The sequence below is a fragment of the Gouania willdenowi genome, chromosome 19 (assembly GCF_900634775.1).
Source record: "Gouania willdenowi chromosome 19, fGouWil2.1, whole genome shotgun sequence".
Taxonomy (NCBI): Eukaryota; Metazoa; Chordata; class Actinopteri; order Blenniiformes; family Gobiesocidae; genus Gouania; species Gouania willdenowi.
This window is the reverse complement of record NC_041062.1, coordinates 26,166,941-26,182,536: the sequence shown is the minus strand read 5'-3', so window position 1 is coordinate 26,182,536 and position 15,596 is coordinate 26,166,941. Positions and strand designations below refer to the sequence as shown.

The following is a 15,596-nucleotide window of genomic DNA, read 5'->3' as shown; positions in this document are numbered from 1 at the left end:
CTCAGTCTACCACTAACCAGTCAGACTCAGTCTACCACTAACCAGTCAGACTCAGTCTACCACTAACCAGTCAGACTTCTATATACAGATATACAGATATTACTGTGGATCCTGTAACTTGGGCAAACATTTATTTTCTAGTTTCTGTATATGTTTTATACTTATGTATTACAACTTATCAAACATTAAGCAAAATAATTAGTATGTGTTGTGTTTATTAATGAGGTGAAGCAGCATTATGAATCAGCTCATTCTGCAGCTCCATCACTGTCTCCATCCCACACAAACGTCATATTCACAAGAACAATTATTGACTTCCACGCAAAGTAATTTAACTTAGTGCACATGGCTGGATTAAAAGTTGGGTTTAGCTCAGTCATGAAGTAGTGATGGAGGCTTTGTCTGAACTAATCACTTCTCCAGATGTCGTGGCTTAACTGGCTTTTTTTTTATTTCTATGAACACGCGGGTACATGGAAAAATAATTAAAACACACACTTTAAAACACAATGCATGCTGGGTGTCAATCAGCAGCTTCATCCAGTGCAGAGGGAGTGTGTGACGGTGATTTACAGTTTTTAACAGTCATTTACAGCAATATACAGTCATTTACAGTGATTTACAGTTATTTACAGTAATTTACAGTGATTCACAGTAATTTACAGTGATTTAGAGCAATATACAGTTATTTACAGTGATTTACAGCAATATACAGTTATTTACAGTGATTTACAGTAATTTCCAGTGATTCACAGTAATTTACAGTGATTCACAGTAATTTCCAGTTATTTACAGCAATATACAGTCATTTACAGTGATTCACAGTGATTCACAGTGATTTACAGTAATTTCCAGTGATTCACAGTAATTTACAGTGATTCACAGTAAATCACAGTAATTTCCAGTTATTTACAGTGATTTACAGTAATTTCCAGTGATTTACAGTAATTTACAGTGATTCACAGTGATTTACAGTAATTTACTGTGATTCACAGTGATTCACAGTAATTTACAGTGATTCACAGTAATTTACAGTAATTTACAGTGATTCACAGTGATTTACAGTAATTTCCAGTGATTCACAGTAATTTACAGTGATTCACAGTAATTTACAGTAATTTACAGTAATTTACAGTGATTCACAGTAATTTACAGTAATTTACTGTGATTCACAGTGATTTACAGTAATTTCCAGTGATTCACAGTAATTTACAGTGATTCACAGTAATTTACAGTGATTCACAGTAATTTACAGTTATTTACAGTAATTTACAGTGATTCACAGTAATTTACAGTAATTTACAGTGATTCACAGTGATTTACAGTAATTTACAGTGATTCACAGTAATTTCCAGTTATTTACAGTAATTTACAGTGATTCACAGTAATTTACAGTAATTTACTGTGATTCACAGTAATTTACAGTAATTTCCAGTGATTCACAGTAATTTACAGTGATTTACAGCATACGTTCACCCACTGACTGGGAGTTAATAAGAGAGGACAGAACACTTCTTCTCTGACAAAAACAATTCCTACACATGTTCCATTGCTGATGCTCTGTTCAGTTCGTGAAGTGTTGCATCATCACTGCGTACAGTAAACAACGGAGGGTACACTTCATCAGCTCCTCTCTTATCTACAGTATGTTCTCACTTTACATTTACAGCCCAGTCTGTAACTTCTCTCTGACAGCAGTACACCACAGTGACATCCCTTTATTAGTGGTTCATTTGATGTCCCCTATCCCAGGGGTTCTCAACCTTGGGGTCAGGACCCTATTTAGGGTTGCAGAAACAATTTCAGCCCGTCTTTGCACAAACTTGTCATATTTTTTCACCTTTTTATTGTATTTTTGCTACATTACTCCCATTTCTGACACTTCTCCTTCACATTTTAATGCATTTTCTGCAAATTGTTTCCACTTTCCAGACATTGTCAGCAGTTATAAACCCTTTCTACCACTTTTCACCTAATATCACATATGTTGACCTATTATTGTTAATTTTAATCTCTTTGCACCATGATTTTGCCAATTTAACCACGTTCATTATTTGTCATGCCCATTATTTGTCACCTCATGGCTAAATTTGCCCAATTGACTCTTATTGTAACCACATATTTTTCAAATACTGTAATCATGACATATATTATTTTTTTTCAATTAATACCTAATAGATCAAAGCCTCTACCTTCAAAATAAAGTGAAAATATATTTCACGTGTAATGACCACCTGCCAACCACGTACATTTTAGGGAAATTTCTAATCTTGCAAAATATACAAGATGAACAATTGTATTTTTTTTCTTTAAAACTGTTTGAATAATGCTATAAATTAAATTCTGCTATGAATTAATGACACAGTCAAGGCTGTAATATTTTCATCACAAATATTTCATTTGGTTCCTTAATTTTGTAAATACTGAATATTGACTGTTTTTCCTGCTGAAAAATAGAAGTTCTCATGATAAAAAGTCATAGAAACATAAAAATGTTTAAAACAATAATACATGTTATATCTGAAGGTCTGAAGTCGTTAAAATGATCTGATGTGGTGGGAGTAAAAGAATAAAAAATCATGGAGGACATTTTTATTGCTACCTTATGAGATGGACCGTTGTGTACACAAGGTGTACATGTGTATGTACATTTAAATAAGAACTAACTGTTCCAATACTGACACTTTCAACCCTTTTTACCACTTTTTTTGTCTGTTTTTGGTCACTTTTAACCCATTTTAATTAGAGTAGAGATTCTTTAATTATCCCACAGTGGGGAAAAGTGCTGACATGACAGCTCAATAAAAAGACAACAGAAGGCAACACATAGAAAAAAAAGTGCAATGAAGATAAAATTTCAGATTAAAACCAGGATTTCCATCTTTAAGATGATTATAATAATAATAATAAACGTTCCTGGATAACAGTGGATATTATTCAGATGAATAAATAAATGTGGTTATCACAGATTCATAGAACAATGGACCATCATTTTACTGACTTTATGGATGGACCCCAACAATCTGACCCCCTTTATTCCCCCTTAAAGATGGTCCTGTCTCCAATAATAAGATGACTATGAAACACTAATGTACTAATGCTCCACATTTTAATGTGTGATTTTTGAATGATTTTCATATTCCTCAGGTGAAAAAACACACATTTAATAGACACAAGTAAACACTGTGAACAGTAAATAGTTTACAGTGAGAAACAGGATTATGAATACAGTATGTAAAAATCTAAAGCTTTATGTATCTGATGGATCATTATATCTGGTTTAAAATGGACTTTGTTGACGTCACTGAGGTCAGAGATGTATTTACTGTACATGCTGTTAGTAAATATCCATGAATAGACTGATGTAGTGAAACGATCATGCAGTGAGTGATGAGAACATTATCACAGTTATTCTAATCATTAGTTAGTCATAGTTATTATTAGTCATACAGTCACTGTGCCATGTTCAACCAGCAGATGTCTACTTTATGTTTCATGTGCAAATAAAACTAATCACTAATAAATACTCTATTCATTTATGGTTGTTGATCATTTGGTAACATATTAATGTTAGCAGCAAAACATTTGAGGAAAAGATAAATGTTTCTGTCAAAATAACTGAAATTCCATCTTTTTTGCCTGAAATGTGTTTTACACTATTAAAATATATATATTTAACATCAGTTTTTTTTAAAATGACTAAATCATTAGGAGCAAAAATCTGTTCTTAAAAGAAATTCACTGAAATTCACAAACTAGACTCTTTTTAGGCTGAGCTACCGAACTCATAACGCCCTGACGTTGTCGTTGTTGTTGTTGTTGTTTACACTAGTTAAAATCACTCCTCTGTTATTCATGAACAAATCAGGCTGAAATTTGGTAGATATAATCTATGGATGTGGACGCTGAGGGGGGGGACCCCAATTACCATTAAAGTTGTTTTCTCATTTATTTGTGAGTCAAATATTGCAACAGTTGGTCAGTGACACATACCAATAGTAAATGGACTTGATTTTATATAGAGCTTTATCACCACTGAAACAGTCTCAAAGCGCTTTACATATCAGCTCATTCACCCAATCACTCTCACATTCACACACCAGTGGGACAGGACTGACATGCAAGGCACTAGTCGACCACTGGGAGCAACTTAGGGTTCAGTGTCTTGCCCAAGGACACTTCGACACATGGTCAGGTACTGGGATCGAACCCCCAACCTCTCGATCAGAAGACGACCCACTACCACCTGAGCCACGGTCGCCCAATGTATGAATGGGGCCCATTACACCAACTACTCCATTAATGCTCGTTAAATCGGGCTGTAAACTGACATGGGTTCTATGAGTAGATGTCTAGAACCTTGTAGAACCAAGTCATTCAACTGAATTCTATTCAGAGCGGAAACGTTCCACAGGCCGTGGTTCATCAGAACTTGTTCTTTTAGAAACGACAGAAGATTCTAACCTGACATGGTTCTCTAACCTGTGTCCTGTGAAGGGTTTAGTCTGGTTTAATCTGGTTTGGTCTGGTTTAATCTGGTTTAATCTGGTTTAGTCTGGTTTGGTCTGGTTTGGTCTGGTTTGGTCTGGTTTAATCTGGTTTGGTCTGGTTTAATCTGGTTTGGTCTGGTTTAATCTGGTGTGGTCTGGTTTAGTCTGGTTTAATCTGGTTTGGTCTGGTTTAATCTGGTTTGGTCTGGTTTAGTCTGGTGTGGTCTGGTTTAGTCTGGTTTAATCTGGTTTGGTCTGGTTTGGTCTGGTTTGGTCTGGTTTGGTCTGGTTTGGTCTGGTTTAATCTGGTTTGGTCTGGTTTAATCTGGTTTGGTCTGGTTTAATCTGGTGTGGTCTGGTTTAGTCTGGTTTAGTCTGGTTTGGTCTGGTTTAATCTGGTTTGGTCTGGTTTGGTCTGGTTTAATCTGGTGTGGTCTGGTTTAGTCTGGTTTAGTCTGGTTTGGTCTGGTTTAATCTGGTTTGGTCTGGTGTGGTCTGGTTTAATCTGGTTTGGTCTGGTTTAATCTGGTTTAATCTGGTTTGGTCTGGTTTGGTCTGGTTTAATCTGGTTTAATCTGGTTTAATCTGGCTGTCCACAGGGTGATCTGAGGAGAGGAAAAGGTGAATCAGACTAGTTTGGGGCGTCGCTCTCAGAGTTTGTAGCTGATCTCATTTAACACAGTTGTTTTCTACAGATGTGAGGCTGTGCATCCAGCTGTGCTGAGGCTCAGCAACACCTCCTGACCCCGCCCCCCTCAGGGCTTCACAGCACCACACAAACATACACGTAATTACCAAGCCTGCGTAATTAGACGCTAGCAGACGTCTTGATGGACAGTTTTCTGGTTTTCTAGTTCCTGGATATTGTGTCAGAAACAATATTCGTCTCCACATGTACAGTATGTGCAGCTATTTTTCCTACACTTTTTATAACTCACAGCGACTACTTTGAGAGGAAAGGTTGAAGTGGGACGGAGTGTTTACGTGTCATTAACTTTAATGTGACTCATCCCAGCAGCCCACGGCTCGCCCTCTCAGCATGGGTTCAGAACATCTCTGGAACCTTTCTGGATGAATCCAAGGCTGGAAGTCAAGTGAGGATCCAGTGCTTTCTGACATTTAGCCGATAAAGAAACACAGAGAGTTGTTTTAAAAGCAGACAGAAGCAATTTCTACTCTTCTGTTGGTCAAGGGCCAAATGATGGTCTGTGTCGTTGGAACTATTTTAGCTCTAGTGGCGTTTGAAGAGTGAGAGAGAGAGTGGAGGAGGTTTGGTAGAAAAGCATTTGATAGAAACACTAAAGAAGCCAAATATTCAACCAATGGCTGCACCTTTTTTATAACTGACATTAAACGCCTTGAACGTTATTATTTTATTGTAAAACATTGAACAATATTCATGAAACAATACAAACGCATTGTTTTAACTGTACATGACGTAGTTATCTCAGACATAAATGAAAAGTTCCTTTAGTCTTTCATGTTTCACATTATAAAAACAAACTAAATAAACGTGTCCATCAGGTTCCACTGTAGACCTGTTTGGAGCTCTAACATAAAGTGCACAGTCAGCAGTATTTTGGTATTACAAATAAAGAAAATCACAGGGTTTGAGGTAGATGATAAAATAATCATCTACAAAACATCTTAAACCACCAAAAAACGTCCAGAGTTTTAGATTTTCTTGTAGAGCAAAAATAAAAATAATAAAAAATGTCTAAATTCAGGAGCTTTGTGGATATTTAAATGTAAAAATATTAATCTAAAAATAATTTCCAACAACTACAGAATAACAGATCATAAATTTAAACAAACAGAGGCTAATTGATTGGCTCTTTGCTCTTGCTAGCATTAGCATTAGCTTAATTGCTAGCTTGAAATGCATCATATTCAGTGGTGTGGTGTTTCTTAAATGGTGAATGAGTTCATGTTGTGTTTGCAGCTCCACCACGACTTATTTACACGTTACATTCATTACAAACTGTGATGCTTTGCTCTCTTTTTTTTGTTTTGTGTAAAACTGCTGAACTATCGACATGCTAGGCTAACCATGCTAGGCTAACCGTGTTCCAGACTGTTGTTAACCTGTGTAGCAGACGAGTGATCACCAGTAAAAGTGCAAAAACATTCATTTTCTTCTCCAGGATGAATGTGATACCGTAGTGAGAAGATAGTGATGAAAACAAAGCTAACAGCTAATTCTACCTGCTTTCCTCATTAGAATTAATGACGGAAGGAAAAGTCGTTTCTCAGCGCCTGCAGCTCCAGTGTTTCCAGAAACAAAGCAGAGATATTTGGTCTGAGACCACCCTGGACCCAATCAGTTCATCAGACGCTGTAATTATGTTGATGAGCAGGAAATCAGCAGGTTAGGAAAAGTAAGAGTGCATCAAAGGACAAATCACAACTCGTGTCATCAAACTGTGCAAAACATGGTCCATAAAAAGCTGAAATGGTTTCATACGTAGAGTTTCCACCAGAGTCGTTTTAAATGTGTCTGATACTTTAAATAGAACTGATACATCTACTCAAATACTTCCATTAAATAGTTACTTTCACCCCCCACGTTTATTGCTGGTAATAAATCTTGGTACGAGTCCCTCACATACAGTAAACATCTCATGTAGAAACTTAAAAAGAAAAAGAGAATCTACCATAATTATAACTGTAGAAAATAAAAGGTTTGTCAAAAATTATCAGGTATAGATACATTTATAAACTCTAAAACATGCCAAATGTGCCAAGTGTGTAACAATATAATATAATATAATATAATATAATATAATATAATATAATATAATATAATATAATATAATATAATATAATATAATATAATATAATATAATATAATATAATATAACATAACATAATATAATATAAAGAAACCACAATCTGAACCATAGAAAGTGGCACGACTAACAACATATGGAAAAAAACCAACATTTAATGCTGTTTTGGTTCCGTACGTTACATTTAATCTGATTGGTCACTATGATGTGATACAATACCTTTAATCTGATTGGTCACTATGATGTGATACAATACCTTTAATCTGATTGGTCACTATGATGTGATACATTACGTTTAATCTGATTGGTCAGCTATGATGTGATACATTACGTTTAATCTGATTGGTCAGCTATGATGTGATACATTATGTTTAATCTGATTGGTCACTATGATGTGATACATTACGTTTAATCTGATTGGTCACTATGATGTGATACATTACGTTTAATCTGATTGGTTGGCTATGATGTGATACATTATGTTTAATCTGATTGGTCAGCTATGATGTGATACATTATGTGTAATCTGATTGGTCAGCTATGATACATTACGTTTAATATGATTGGTCACTATGATGTGATACATTACGTTTAATCTGATTGGTCAGCTATGATACATTACGTTTAATCTGATTGGTCACTATGATGTGATACATTATGTTTAATCTGATTGGTCACTATGATGTGATACATTATGTGTAATCTGATTGGTCAGCTATGATACATTACGTTTAATCTGATTGGTCACTATGATGTGATACATTATGTTTAATCTGATTGGTCAGCTATGATGTGATACATTACGTTCAATCTGATTGGTCGGCTATGATGTGATACATTATGTGTAATCTGATTGGTCAGCTATGATACATTACGTTTAATCTGATTGGTCACTATGATGTGATACATTACGTTTAATCTGATTGGTCACTATGATGTGATACATTATGTTTAATCTGATTGGTCACTATGATGTGATACATTATGTGTAATCTGATTGGTCAGCTATGATACATTACGTTTAATCTGATTGGTCACTATGATGTGATACATTATGTTTAATCTGATTGGTCAGCTATGATGTGATACATTATGTTTAATCTGATTGGTCACTATGATGTGATACATTACGTTTAATCTGATTGGTCACTATGATGTGATACATTACGTTTAATCTGATTGGTCACTATGATGTGATACATTATGTTTAATCTGATTGGTCACTATGATGTGATACATTAGGTTTAATCTGATTGGTCGGCTATGATGTGATACATTACGTTTAATCTGATTGGTCGGCTATGATGTGATACATTACCTTTAATCTGATTGGTCGGCTATGATGTGATACATTACGTTTAATCTGATTGGTCACTATGATGTGATATATTATGTTTAATCTGATTGGTCACTATGATGTGATACATTAGGTTTAATCTGATTGGTTGGCTATGATGTGATACATTACGTTTAATCTGATTGGTCGGCTATGATGTGATACATTATGTTTAATCTGATTGGTCACTATGATGTGATACATTATGTTTAATCTGATTGGTCAGCTATGATGTGATACATTATGTTTAATCTGATTGGTCAGCTATGATGTGATACATTACGTTTAATCTGATTGGTCAGCTATGATGTGATACATTATGTTTAATCTGATTGGTCACTATGATGTGATACATTACGTTTAATCTGATTGGTCACTATGATGTGATACATTATGTTTAATCTGATTGGTCAGCTATGATGTGATACATTACGTTTAATCTGATTGGTCACTATGATGTGATACATTATGTTTAATCTGATTGGTCACTATGATGTGTTACATTATGTTTAATCTGATTGGTCACTATGATGTGATACATTACGTTTAATCTGATTGGTCACTATGATGTGATACATTATGTTTAATCTGATTGGTCACTATGATGTGATACATTATGTTTAATCTGATTGGTCAGCTATGATGTGATACATTATGTTTAATCTGATTGGTCACTATGATGTGATACATTAGGTTTAATCTGATTGGTTGGCTATGATGTGATACATTACGTTTAATCTGATTGGTCGGCTATGTTGTGATACATTATGTTTAATCTGATTGGTCACTATGATGTGATACATTATGTTTAATCTGATTGGTCAGCTATGATGTGATACATTATGTTTAATCTGATTGGTCAGCTATGATGTGATACATTATGTTTAATCTGATTGGTCACTATGATGTGATACATTACGTTTAATCTGATTGGTCACTATGATGTGATACATTATGTTTAATCTGATTGGTCAGCTATGATGTGATACATTACGTTTAATCTGATTGGTCACTATGATGTGATACATTACGTTTAATCTGATTGGTCGGCTATGATGTGATACATTACGTTTAATCTGATTGGTCATTATGATGATACATTATGTTTAATCTGATTAGTCACTATGATGTGATACATTACGTTTAATCTGATTGGTCACTATGATGTGATACATTACGTTTAATCTGATTGGTCACTATGATGTGATACATTACGTTTAATCTGATTGGTCACTATGATGTGATACATTACGTTTAATCTGATTGGTCACTATGATGTGATACATTATGTTTAATCTGATTGGTCAGCTATGATGTGATACATTACGTTTAATCTGATTGGTCACTATGATGTGATACATTACGTTTAATCTGATTGGTCGGCTATGATGTGATACATTACGTTTAATCTGATTGGTCATTATGATGATACATTATGTTTAATCTGATTAGTCACTATGATGTGATACATTACGTTTAATCTGATTGGTCACTATGATGTGATACATTACGTTTAATCTGATTGGTCACTATGATGTGATACATTACGTTTAATCTGATTGGTCACTATGATGTGATACATTACGTTTAATCTGATTGGTCGGCTATGATGTGATACATTACGTTTAATCTGATTGGTCATTATGATGATACATTATGTTTAATCTGATTAGTCACTATGATGTGATACATTACGTTTAATCTGATTGGTCACTATGATGTGATACATTACGTTTAATCTGATTGGTCACTATGATGTGATACATTACGTTTAATCTGATTGGTCACTATGATGTGATACATTACGTTTAATCTGATTGGTCACTATGATGTGATACATTATGTTTAATCTGATTGGTCAGCTATGATGTGATACATTACGTTTAATCTGATTGGTCACTATGATGTGATACATTACGTTTAATCTGATTGGTCGGCTAAGATGTGATACATTACGTTTAATCTGATTGGTCATTATGATGATACATTATGTTTAATCTGATTAGTCACTATGATGTGATACATTACGTTTAATCTGATTGGTCACTATGATGTGATACATTACGTTTAATCTGATTGGTCACTATGATGTGATACATTACGTTTAATCTGATTGGTCACTATGATGTGATACATTATGTTTAATCTGATTGGTCGGCTACAAATTTTTCTAGTCTCGGTCCATTAATGTCTGTTAATCATTTTAAAACAAAAAATAATAATTTACTCTGTAAAGGTTGGGTGTAGAAATGTAACTAATTACTGTATTTAAGTAGCATTAAAATGACTGATTTAGAATCATACTACAGTATATACTGAGTCTAGTCTCAGGTAACATGTGGAATAAAAACTCATCAAGTCTCCAAATCAAGACAAAATTGAACTTGGATACAGAAGATTTTACAGAGTTGACACAAACTGAACAAATACAGTAAACTTTAAAAGTCTTTATAACAAACATGATGGTGTTGAGTTGTTGCTGCATTGTGTGAAATATAGAAGCAGTGGTTTGATTCTCTCTAATGAAAGGTTGAAACAGAATAAGGTCTGTTGTCACGACTACACACACACACACACACACACTGGCATCAAAGACTCCATTGATTTCTACCAAAGACTTTCTTTATTTGTACCGTTACAAATTGATTTGGTAATTTCCTTTAACACACTGTGAAATAAAGTGCACCCATTACTGGGATCAAACTCAAAATGTGCTTTTGTGTTTAAACTGGTCATTTTCCAAAAATAAGTCTGTGGTTGTTTTCAGTAATTAGAAGCTTTATGTATATTTACAGTTTGAAATACATCAGCTTCAATAGGTTTCAACCAAACAGCCATTAACTGTAAAACGGCACAAGCATTAAATTAAACAGTGAGGAGGGTAAAAGAGCTTATCTGGCAACCCCCACACCGTTACACAAACACACCGTTACACAACCACACCGTTACACAAACACACCGTTACACAAACACACCGTTACACAAACACACCGTTACACAAACACACCTTTACACAAACACACCGTTACACAAACACACCGTTACACAAACACACCGTTACACAAACACACCTTTACACAAACACACCGTTACACAAACACACCGTTACACAAACACAATGTTACACAAACACACCGTTACACAAACACACCGTTACACAAACACAATGTTACACAAACACACCGTTACACAAACACACCTTTACACAAACACACCGTTACACAAACACACCTTTACACAAACACACCGTTACACAAACACAATGTTACACAAACACACCGTTACACAAACACACCGTTACACAAACACACCGTTACACAAACACACCGTTACACAAACACAATGTTACACAAACACACCGTTACACAAACACACCGTTACACAAACACACAGTTACACAAACACACCGTTACACTAACACACAGTTACACTAACACGTACACGTAGTGGCTCAGAGCGGTCAGGGCGAAAAAGGAGGGAAATAAATCACAAGAGTTGAGCCGACGAGGCGGAGGAATACTAATCAGTGTTATAACCCATGGGAAAAACTCTGCCCGCTCCCCACTAATGATCGTGTGTGTGTGTGTGTGTGTGTGTGTGTGTGTATTTAAAAGCATAGCCACAGAACAGGAGTTCCTACCTTTCTGGTGTCCACGACCCAGCGTCACAAAGCCAGAGGAGATGAAGTTGTGAATGTCGGCGCCACCGCTGCTTCTAACGCTTTCCTTTCCAAAGTGAAGTCCTGAAAAAACAAAAACATGATAAATTTCAACAAATATCCCACGCACGCTTGGGTCTAAAACATTCTTAAATCTTTACTAATTATTCCGTAATTATTCAATATTCAAATTGTAAACTTTTATTTTATGCGTCGTTATTTTTCTTCTATTTTAAGCTTCCTTTTTTTTAGGAACTACAGCACATAGATCATATATTGTTTTATGGGAGGTAGAGCTGCTGTCTCCATTTATTTTCCTATCATGAATAAATCACTTTATAATTTTTCTATAGTGATAAACATTCATTTCGCCTCATTCAGAGGGTCAAATATGAAAACTTCTGTTTCCTCCCTCTCTTGTTATTCCACATGTTATAAAAAGTCAGCTCCAAACAGGAAAGTAGGATTTTTCTCACATTGTGACATCATAAGGTGAAAACTCCTCCTCCTGACAATCCTGGCTCCTCCTACCCTACTACCTCACAGCTAATACAAACACTGTGGTTTAATATAGAATATACGCAGGATTGGGGAGTAACAGATTACAAGTAACAGCTGTACGTGATCTGATACAAAAATTATGTAAATGTAAAACATGTAATCAGATTACCAGTATTTTTGATACAAATGGGAATTACATTTTAAAAGCAAGCAGAACATACACCATGCAGCAGATACACAGTACGCATGCACACATAAGAATGAACACATGGAACAACGTGCTGCTGCATGGCTGTTTATCATCATGAACCCGTGTCACGTACTGAGTTTGTAACCGTACTGAGATACAGATTAGCATTCTCAGCACGCAGCGTACTGGGATTTTACCCGTGCTGGAACTGCCATGCACAAATTGTCATACTGAGATACAATGATATCTTTGTTGTAATTCACATTAATATTGTGTATTAAGAAGTGTAATCATGTATTTATAGTTATTTGTCAGTGAAGTGAATTTTATGCTAAAAATTAACTTTGAACATTTACTTTGAAATTGAATGAACAATCCCAGCACAGCGGAAGTAGCAAAAACTCATTTTCCGGTAATGTGCATGCTCAGATATTATATCAGTACGTCACGCCGCATCCTTGAGTTGCCTTCACTGACTGTCAACGCAGTGGGAATTAAGAACATCTACAATGAACACAGAACTGATACAATATAAACCTATTACAGTAACAGCTAATTCTGATCATAGTGTGCAAATATTAAGTTTTATTTGATCTGTTGTACATTATAACAATCCAGTTTATTAAAAGCTCTTCTCAGGGACGTTTGAAGACAGGAAACAAATGATGTTTTAGTGAAATCTAAATATTTCTGGCAGAAAGCTGCAGGATACAGACGAACTACATTTGTTTATCTAGGAAATCATTTTCAGCAAATAGTATTTGACACATATTTAATTAAAGTCACGACCTGTACAGTACATGAAATACATGCTGACACCAGTGTAGACAAAATTATAATGAACTTTGGAGCATGTTAATCACTAAAACTAATAGAAATGACAATTGTTAGTAACTATGTTATGTATGTAAGATTTGTAACTATAATTATAGAACTAGTTCAAACCTACATATTCTACAAAACTGTAACATTTATTATACACCATACAATAATGATTATTGTATAGTCTGTGGTCTCGGTCAATGATTCAACTGAATTGTTCAGAATTAATGAGTAAACTGATTGATAATCTTATTTATTTAAACTACTAACTGACTGTAAAAGGTGTTTTTATGTTGATCTAAAATAATACAGTGAACATGTTACATGTATTCTATCCTCTTGTGTCTTTATTTGCATGTTTTGTATTGAAGTAATCCAAAAAGTAATAAAATAAATGACCTTATAATAGCAAAACTTAGAGTAAGTTACAGATTCTATTTTTTAACAGCAGGTAGCTCATATATATATATATATATATATATATATATATATATATATATATATATATATATATATATATATATATATGTATATATATGAGCTACTCAATTACAGTAATGTGAGTAATTGTAATCTGTTACTTTCACATCATTATCACAGCCAAAAAATGTCACATTTAAATTGTTTTGTTTTACTTGTTAATTTAAATGTCAAATGTTTCTCTTTTTTTATTTAAGTATTTCCTCTTTTAAAGGTCATTTTTAGATTATTAAGTGTCACATACTGTAAATCTGTTAGTAATGGAATATGATCAAGAAGCATAAAATGTGTGATTTCACTGTTGTGATGAATAAATGATTCAGTTCAAATGTAACGTGGACACAGATGGAATAAGTACGAGGAATTCTCCACGTCTGGTTCGTCTTCGACCGTCTCGTCTGTGATTGGTCGAACACTTCACTGACAACTCTAAACATCTGATCTCCGGCTACACAGTGAGGCATCGTGACCAGTCCACAGAGGAATTCATTTATCATCGTCCACTCTGACTTTGAGTCTGACTGGATGCTGTCGTGATGTAAGGTTGGTGGGTGGTGAAATCACACATTTAATCAGACTTTCCTACCACACACCGACACCTCTGAATTAGCGCTCGGAGTGGAAAAAATGAGAATAATGAGGTAATTATACCATGAACCCGGTTCAAAGTGCCACTTGATGGCCAACGTGGGGCCGTTACCTGAATCCAAGCTCTGCTAAGCTTAACTGCTAGCAGCTAGGGCTAATTTACATGACATTAGCATTATAGTATTACCACATTATGATTGCTGGAATGGATTTAGGAATGTGTGGCCCAGACATGGGCAACTGGCAGTTCAGGGGCCAATTTTAAGTGGCCCTCAAAAAGTAAATGAACAAATTGACCTGAAAAACAGCAAACATTACAGAAAAATACACAAATACTGTGCTTTTTTTGTATATCTGTACTTATGTGTGTTTTTTAGTGCCTTTGTGTATTTTTCACACAAGACAACTACAAATGTAGAAAAAATAACTGAACTAAACCAAATACACTAAACAAGCAGGAAAATACACTAAACAATCCATTTTGAAGCTGTCACTGTGATAAAAGTTGTCCATCTCTGGTGTAAACTGTAAAAGGTTCAGTGTCATTCATCAGTATTTTAATAAAACCTGTTTCATAGCTTTGTTAATTAGCAGTATGTCCTAATGTTGAAAGCCTTTTTAAACTAAACCAGCTCTGAAACAAGCAGTAGCTGGAATGAGGAGCAGATACTGTAAATGTCTGGATGAACAAATGAAGAAGAAGTGAAGTCATCTCCATGTGCACATGTGCATTCCAGCTGTT

The 15,596-nt window shown here is 34.8% G+C and overlaps 1 protein-coding gene across 5 annotated transcripts in view; it reads right to left on the bottom strand.

Annotated features, from left to right (window-relative positions):
• LOC114481966 (shisa family member 6) overlaps positions 1-15,596 on the bottom strand; it is a 130,216-nt gene that overhangs the window by 90,450 nt on the left and 24,170 nt on the right. For all 5 annotated transcript variants that reach the window (XM_028477073.1, XM_028477072.1, XM_028477077.1 and 2 more), the window contains exon 4: positions 12,256-12,357. In XM_028477073.1, coding sequence (XP_028332874.1) covers positions 12,256-12,357 — 102 coding nt within the window. The remainder of the gene's footprint in view (positions 1-12,255; positions 12,358-15,596) is intronic.